An 8995-nucleotide genomic window follows, 5' to 3' on the forward strand; every position below is an offset into this window, starting at 1 on the left:
CCTTCCATCGCGTGGCCGGCCGCCAGACTCCTCCCCGCCCCTCTCCCTCGCGGCCGCCGGCTGCGGCCGCCGTTGCGCCGCCTGCAACTCCCCGTTGTCGATCTCCGTCGGCGTGGTCGTGCGCCTCCTCTAGCCCTTTCACGGCCGCGCCCTCACCATTCCCAGTCGAGCTCCGCCGCCTCCTCCACCCCAGTCTCCATACAACGCACAAAAAGTGGCGGCCCGAGCTGGGAATTCACCAGGCACGTCCTTTCCCCCCTTCGCATCTCACTGTTGCCTCCATTGTTGAGGTACAAGGTGATTGATTTTGGTGATGATTCACACAGATCTCGATTTTTTTGTGGGTTCTCTCTGGTGAATGAAAAGATGGTTGATGTTTTGTGTCTGGCTTGCTCCTAATTTTTGCAGTTTCAACATGGATCTGAGGACACGATGTTAGTGTGGAGAGAAGTCCTATGAAGGGATTTGTTGGAGGGACTCAACCATGAACTGAAGGATGATTTTGAAGGACACTCCTATTTGATGAATTACAGGTACATGTCTTCTCTTTAATTTCCTTTTCTTCATATCTTTCTGCTCACCTTATTCATCATAATTTTGATGCACAGTCGTATATATGTTAGCAAAGATGTATCCAGTGATATGTGCTAAGTAAAAACAACCTATACTTACAAGGAATTATTTTCCCCAAGATGATTTAGCATGTCAAAAGTGGGTTGTGCTTGTGACAAAGTCATCTGGGTGTACATTTTGTGTTTTGAGTACATCTAGAACAGATGCACCAATTTATTAATCAAGGGTGAGATTACCGATGGTAGAAAGGCTGATGAATTTGTTCTATTAAGTTTTTTGTTCATTCTATTTTGATTAAACAATTACAAGAAGTTTATTCTAAAAAGATAAATTATATTATTATGACTGTTGATGGTTACTTCCCTCGCAGCAAAAATTCTCATCAGCTTCTTTATTTGTTGAAACTCGACAAAGGTGAGAGGGATGAGTTCAATGCCCACTCCTATTTGATAAAACACAGGTACCAGCTATTATCTTTTCGCTTTGTTTCTCCTTATATTTCTGATGTTTTTCCCTTGATGTATTCATGGTTCTCTGATTGCTTACTAGCTGATGGATGGAAGCACACGGAGGCTGCAGGCTATTGCAATGCCACATGACATCAACTTGAGTTCATTGCCAAGGTAACTTTTCTCCCCGGCTAAAAGGTCAAGTATGATTCGAAAGTTCTCTGAATCACAGGTACATAGATTCACATTGTCGCTGCCTTCACAAGTGGAATAGCCTTCTAGGAAGTAAATAAGATATTATATGCTTTCTAGAGTGAAATAACACATTCAGCATTGAGCATCAGCTACATGGCTGAATTCTGTAAGTATACTCAGAGTTACAAACGTCACATATCAGATTTTGGTAGCCTCTGTGTGGAGCCATGCCACTTGTATTTTTTTGTTGCCAAACTGAATATAGCATGCGATGTGTCTCAGGGAGCCTGAATTCAGTTTTCAAGCCCAGGTGCATCGCTCAAGTGATTCTCCAGGTAAGGAACCATCTCACGGTAATCAATTCATGTATTTGTTTTCTGTTCACATGCCCCTATTCCTTGTAGGAAAGAACAGATCAAAACCATGCACGAGGACACCAATGCGTAGTAACATGCCCTCATAGCATGCTTCGCTCCCTCCTCTATCTGTACCTTATTTTTTGCGTGAGATTTAAAAGATTATTAAAATTACTTTGCTCCTTAATTTATCTTAGAAGGCCATCCTTTAATTAATACACATGATTTACCCAACTCTTAGTGCTGAATAACAGATTAGGTAATTGTGAGTGTGACTGTATTTGTTAGTTTTTCTTTTATTTAATTGTTCACCTATCTTACGCTTGATTGATAAATATCCTTGCTTATGTTATAGGATTGGGGGCAGTGGCCATGCATGCGGCCTTCCCGTTGCGGTCCCTAGGACGAGGTCGCCTAAGGCGACTCCTAGTGCAGAGCACGTACGCTGCAAGTGGTGGCGATGATTTTGCAGAGCTTTGGCTCAAGCCATCGCATCTCTGTTTGGCCGTGTCCTTTCTTCAAGAAGTTAGCAGTGCGGAGCATGCTGCAAGTGGTGGCTGCGATTTTGCACATCTTTTGCTCAAGGCATGACATATGTGTAATTCAGTATTTGGTGCATTGACATGCCAAGTATTTAGAAAAAAAACTGCGGTTGCAAGAATTCTAATGTGGATTATTGTACAAAAATTAAAAATTACCATCGTTTACAAGCAGCACTAAAAAAATGCACAAATTTATATTTGTTCTTTTTTTTATACATTGAATACCAGTCTGACTGTGTTTGCAGCTTAATTACTGGTTATCCTTCATTGAAGTTTTTTGAGCCATTGAAAATAGAAAAAATTACTTAAGATTAGTCCGTTATACCTTCATCTGACCAGTTATTGCCCTGATATGTTTCAACTCAATCACTTTATTCCCAAGTGTATCGTGGATTGCGGGGATGACCTTCGGATATGGTTATGGGCGGGGATGGCCTTTGGACATGGTTATGGCTTTCTAATAATTACAACAGCAATGAGCGGATGCATGTAATTGCCTTTTTTATGGCTTTATAATAGTTACAACAACAATGGGCTTCAGGTTTCCAGAATACACAATACACAGTCTCTCTCACTCCCATCTCCCCTACTCATGCTTTATCAAGTTAGTACATAATAGCAGTTGGTTAGTATCTTTTCTTTTGTTAGATGCTCATTCATGATCTTCCTGCAGAGATGGCTGGAAAAATGGCCCAGGAAATCGGCTTTTGTTAGACTTGCTGGTGAAGGAGATTGGTCCCATCAATTGAAGGTTGTAGCTTTACTTAGGATTTACCGTTCAAATGTATAGTTTTTAACTATGCTTCCCTGGCTAAGAATGTCACATATTGTCTGTATATAGCTGGTGGTTCAATGGCGGGAACCATACATGAAACCTTCCTTGCAATATACTTTTCCCTTTGCTATGTAGAATGACTGATGCCCTACCTGATGTGTTTGTGTGGTGTATTGTTCTAGATTCTTATTATCTGTACTGATAATGCCACTGTTTTTTCTGCCTTTGTAGCTGAAGAGTTAGCGGATTGTTTGGACTGAATTCTGAATATGCTGCATTTGTGCCATTTGAGAGAAAGAGCATATTATTATCATCTTGAAATAGTAGTAGAGTGTTCCCAGTGTTGCCCCTGGACAAAAATGTACCTGAGGTCAGCTATCTTGAATGGTACTTCTTTCGTTCCTCTGCATGCTTTCGCTTTGTTGCTTTAAAACTTAAGCATGTTCTTTTTAGGAGCCGGTCATTTCAGTACAGACTACAGAGAGACGACGGCTTGAGATATAGTCTCAGCATTATCATTGGCCGCAAGAATTTGCTCCCTGGAAGCGAAAATGTCAACACGGTAGCCTCTAACCACCACTGCATTATTATGAATATTGTTCTTTCCTAAGACAACAAGCCGATGCATCAATTTTAACGCTGAAACTTCTCTCAAGACTGAACCAATCTCATGTAAACCATCAGGGTGGTGTGGTCCATATCCATACCGTGCCTCGTGTACATTCATGTGCACAAAGGATTCATGGGCATATCGGTCACATTGACGATTTACATGATCCTGGGGACCATAGCTAGCACCTGGAGGTATGAATGATGACATAAGGTTCTGCTCTATTCAGTAAAATTGATGCATCAGCTTGTCATCTTAGGTATACCTGATCCGTCTCTTTACTTATGTATGTATGCCTCCAATCGACCGCTTTTATTTTGGGTGTTTTCAGCTGACTAATGTGTAGGTCTTGGTCATGACCTAGCCATGTGGCAAATACTCTGTAACCAGCTTATTTTGCTCTTACTATTTTGCTTTTATTGTGTTGTCTAAGTTAGAACCTTATTGGCTAATAAGCAAAGTTATTATGTGCTTATTTTTTTTCTATGCTTATTATGTGCTTATTTTGGATATGGAATAAGCAAAGTTATTATGCTAGCTGCTGTGGTGCTGATATTCTAGATGGCTATTGTTACATTGGTGCAATTGGCTTGATAGACTGGATTATGTTGCTAGGCTCTTGCTTTGGGATTTAATTCTATCCGTTATGTACAATGTTTGCTCTCTTATTTTTCATACATGCCTCGGTGTTACTCTAATGTTTGGCATTGTTTTTTTCTGGTATGAGTTATTTTGTTCTGTTTAGGTATTACTTTTTGGAAATAGTAGCTCTACATGTATCTGGGATATGGAGTAAGCTTCGTGGTGCTTTGTTTCAGGCTATCATCTGCAACAAGTGTTGGAGCACAAGCCAAGCGAGATCTCTTCTGTAGCAATTTCCATTCTCAAACAGGTGTCCTCTGCACCTGTCCTCGTTTCGGATCCACGAGGACACGTGTACGCTCGATCCCAGGTGCGTCTTTCCCTCTGTTCACACTTTATGCTTCCCGGTGTCTGTTGATAGTGTCCTTAGGTACAACTAGGTCTCCAATCCTTCATGAAAGAGAAAGCTTTTTTACAAAATGGGTAGAAATTTCAAATATCTCCAGACGCGAAACAGTAAGCAGATCCTTTAACATGTCTAGGCATGGGGTAAGTTATAAGCTACTATCCCATTGTGTGAAAAATCAGGTGTGCTGAGCTGCAGAGTTAGTTGTTGGTTCTTTGCAGTTTTTTTCTAGAGTTATTGTACAAGCGGGAGAATATACGTGATGAAAAAATAGCTCAAACAACAACCACTTTACTAATGTTATTTCAGTATAAAGAAATTTCATATTTACCAGTTGCTTCTTCCCACCTGATCATGTCTTTTAAAGAAACATGAGAAATCAGTTCAAATTGATTGAGTTATATCTACAGCCATAGTACCACTTTGCACTCTCCATCACTAAATCCACGAAGTGCATACCTTTGCCAGATTATACACAATGGCCACTTACTCCCGCTGTGGTGCGTGCACATGTGCATGCCGCACCGCATGGTGTTGGTGTGGCTTTGACAGGCGTATGTGACCATTTGGGCAATGGTAGTTATTTTCCTGTATTCTCCTTAAATTCAATGGTTTTTTTTCGAAATGGGGGCAAACCCCGGCCTCTGCATCGGTTGATGCACACATCCTTTTATTAAAAACTGAATATTCAAAGTTTACAATTCGTGCATCAACGAGGCTCATTAGTTTAAAGTCGTATGGGAGGTGTCAAGCATTATTTTAGTTTTATCTTTGCTTACATATATGCTAACATATGAGATATATATGGAGTTTTAGCTAAACTGAGATTTCTGTTATAATTACTTTGCAATTTATGCAGTTTAGTCATTAGTATACTTCCCTCATTAGATTGGATATAATGTGGAGGGTATTTTTTTGCTATGCACTTTTGGTGCTCTGATATCTACAAATTCTGGTTACAAAAATAACCCTCATTAGTTCGAATATAATGTGGAGGGTATTCTTTTTTGCTGTGCACTTGTGGTGCTCTGATATCTATAGATTCAGCTTACAATGACAAGTTGGTCGACCATTCCAGTAAGGTCAAAGCAACAAGTTTAAGGAAACATTGTGGTAATGTCCTTCTTTCATTTCATGTCGTCTATTTTGTATAATTCATTTATTCATAGAATTTGGGTGTTTAATGATGGGTCTTAAAAAATATTGGAGGCAGGATAGGAAAGTATAACAATAGTCACGTGTCCAGGTAAGGATGAGTGAGTTTGGAGTAAGAAAAAAATTTCTGAAAATGAAATGTTGTTGCGAGGAGTATACCCTCACTGTTTTGATTCTTCTTTTATGTCTGCGGCCTTTTTTCATCTATTTTGCTCGGTCCCCACTATTTCATGCTGCATTTGCTCTTGTGAGTGTACATGAGCTTAGTTTGCTCTTGCATGTATGGATGTATTAATTGGCTTGGTTCTGCATACAGTAACTTATTTGCCCTTTACGGTTGTTCTTATGTATGTCAAAGCATAATATTGATGACACCTCTTCACCTTTCATAGTAAAGGAAAATCCGTTAGTCCGGTAATTTCTTAGTTAACATAATTGCAGATTGTAGATTACCTTTAGTTGGTTGAATTTTCTAATTTGTAGTTATATGCATCCTATGCTCATCCAGTGGCATATATGACTACTTTTGACGGAGTCCTTGAATAAAGATGAAGTGGTGGCCAACACTGTCTGCTGCAAGGGTTGTGACCTATGTATAAATTTTATGTATTTATTATGACTTGCCAGCCTACATGCAAATGCACCCTTACATGACCAGTGGTTATGTCATATATACAACCGCATGTAAACACATCTTTACAAGGTTCGTTGGTCACTTTAAGCTAATATACATGTATTTCAATTGAATCTATCTAAAATACAAAAACTCAAGTGTATCACATGATGCTTAAGTGCTTAACCCATACATGACAATGATTTCAGTTTTATCGGTTGATCACTTTTTTGCTTTATTTTTTAGACACTTTTTTACTTTCTGCTGCACTTTTAACAGCAGTACATCCTGCTGCACAATAGAAGGTAACGAGTAGACCACCTCCGCTCATAGCGTGCAAGGGTGTTGTGATGAGGTTAGTCGCTGTCTAACTTCATTGTTTTTAGGTGCGGATCGCAAATGGAAGAATCACAACACACATAAAAACTAAGGGCACTATCATCTTTTTGGGTACAAGCTTTTGCGTGATTTTTTCACATTTGATCTTCTGTCTCTTTTATTCATTTTCCCAATATAAGATTGATTATTGAGATATTGCTGCATGATCATGTGCTAAAAAAATGTTCTTGAGGGGCTCTCTTGTGCATTATATGATTGTGCCTCACTCTCCTTGTGTGCTCAATGAAGATGAACATACCCTTATTTCCTGCAGTGGATTGGGAAGGGAGTGAGACCGGTTCTTGCTCGGTAAAAGGCCAGAGAAACGGTGTTACATTTGCTCCCAGTGTAGAGATCTTTCTATGGAGATGCATGGGAATTCCAATGCCCGAGGTTATCCAATTGGTGATGTCAGTGGTGTTAGCATCTGGCGGTGCAGCTACATATTAGATTTATGTTTTCTATGCGTTGTGGCCTCTGAAGATCGAACTGCAACGAGCTTAGATGTTATAACTTTTGTACCTTCTATTGCTCTCAAAAGGAAACACAAAATGTTAGTTATTGTAGTATATTTAGCTGTTTCCTTGATTGTGTATAAGCATTGTTGATCTTTTCCCAATTTGTGTGTTTAGTTATAATTGCACTATTAATTTTGTTTTCTAAATCCTCTAAAATGTATATCTATTTAAATTTATATCTGTTTAAATTTTACGGGGTCGTGCGCCAAGGCGCACATCTAAATCTAGTATAAGTAAAAACAAAATGGGGGAGAAAACGTCCAATTCACCGTTTGGCATGCACATCTATGCAATCACACTGTTCGTAGAACATACTATAAAATATGCCACATATTAAATGTAGACATGCGTAGTCAAGGTCTTCGAGAACTGGTTGATTATCACATGGGGTGTGCCGTCTCAGAGTTTAGGTGGATTCGGGAGTGGGGAGACTGTCAGCCCGCACCACCCTGTCCCATAATTGGAGCGGAAGATTTTACGCAGCCGTAAAATATTAGTGCCTTTATTTACAAAAGAATGTGAGTGGCAAGGTTTGCCAGTGCGCAGCGGTCCCACTTGGATTTGAGTTTCGAGGAGACCGAATTATTTTATAGGACAAGCTACATGTAGCTTGTTTTTTTTCTTGAAAATCATATTTTGAAGTTTCAAAAAAATTCGAAAATAAATCTGCATGTAGTTGGTGATATCTATCACAAGTTTGTAAAATTTCAGTACGAAATAGTTTGTGATCTGGTCTATACAAAAATGTAGATCTGGGAATTGGAAATAGTGAACAGTACACATTTTTAAAATCTCCAAAACTGTCAGAATTTGTTATTTTTGTGTAGCCTAGATTACAATGAGATTTCGATTGAAACTTTGCACGATTGTGGAATACATAATTACCTACAGCCAGATTTTTTTTCCACAATTTTTTGAAATTTGGAAATACTGATTTCGATTTTGTTTGTAAAACATCCTATGTGTAGCTCGAGCTACAAAGTGAGTTTTCGGGTGTTATCTAGCGTTTAAATTCGCTGCTCGAGATGTCTCACCTATCTAACAACGAATAGTCAATCAGAGGGAATTTCCCCCCGTTGGTCAATGTTTAAGTTTATCTAAGTTTGGATGTATCTAGACACTTTTTAGTAAATAGATATATCTATATTTAGACGAATCTCCGATATTCTCCGATATCCTTTTATGAACGGAAGGAGTAGATCATCAGAGCCCCCAAATGGGCTTTGGGCTTCTAGCCCAAAAACGCGCCATACTGGTGCCTCCAAGGTGTGTTGGCACGCGTTGCGACCCGGAACTTCGCCCTGCACTTCTGTGCCAGCCCCTGTAGCGAGAGGGGTGGAAGGTGGTGGTGGTTGAGAGCCCTCACAGCCCAGGCACAACGATGCAATTATCAGGGGCGTGCTCTACCACTGAGCTAATAGCCCATCGCGCAGGCCTCTCTGGCAGCGACTCAACAATTATATCCTCTCTACTCCTGTCGAGGGTTTCGGTATCCGACAGGACACGGGTACCTCGTCAGGACCCTTGAGGTTATCAGACCACAGGGGGCTAGAAGCAACACTCCAAGCTCAACGTCGACACGTGGAAGCATGAGCAACACGAAGAAGGCACAATAGAGAGAGAGAGAGAGAGACAACGTTTACCCAGGTTCAGGGCCCTCGTAGTGAGGTAAAATTCATGCGTCCTGCCTTAGAGTGGTATTGATCTTGCTCCGAGAGGAGTATGGTGTACAAGGAGGTGAAGCTTCTCTTATCCTAGATCTAGATGGGATCTGCTCTAGGTAGAAGACGATGACATCTAAAGGGATATACCAGGGATCTAAGGAGAGAGCACAAGATAGACC

The 8995-nt window shown here is 40.2% G+C and overlaps 1 protein-coding gene across 1 annotated transcript; it reads left to right on the forward strand.

The window, feature by feature from the left end:
• Window positions 1-7298, forward strand: LOC127300863 (uncharacterized). Its single transcript, XM_071823366.1, has 10 exons — window positions 1-290; window positions 409-533; window positions 988-1033; window positions 1123-1196; window positions 1929-2866; window positions 3122-3260; window positions 3344-3452; window positions 3575-3694; window positions 4319-4452; window positions 6909-7298. The coding sequence occupies exons 7-10, from the start codon at window positions 3442-3444 to the stop codon at window positions 7082-7084; spliced, it is 441 nt and encodes a 146-aa protein (XP_071679467.1). The 5' UTR covers window positions 1-290; window positions 409-533; window positions 988-1033; window positions 1123-1196; window positions 1929-2866; window positions 3122-3260; window positions 3344-3441; the 3' UTR covers window positions 7085-7298.
• Window positions 7299-8995: the final 1697 nt, after the last annotated feature.

The sequence above is a fragment of the Lolium perenne genome, chromosome 7 (assembly GCF_019359855.2).
Source record: "Lolium perenne isolate Kyuss_39 chromosome 7, Kyuss_2.0, whole genome shotgun sequence".
Taxonomy (NCBI): Eukaryota; Viridiplantae; Streptophyta; class Magnoliopsida; order Poales; family Poaceae; genus Lolium; species Lolium perenne.

Coding starts and splice junctions, on each gene's coding strand:
- LOC127300863 (XM_071823366.1), top strand. Junction 3,695..4,318: donor ACCATAGCTAGCACCTGGAG/GTATGAATGATG, acceptor GCTTTGTTTCAG/GCTATCATCTGCAACAAGTG. Junction 4,453..6,908: donor ACGTGTACGCTCGATCCCAG/GTGCGTCTTTCC, acceptor TATTTCCTGCAG/TGGATTGGGAAGGGAGTGAG.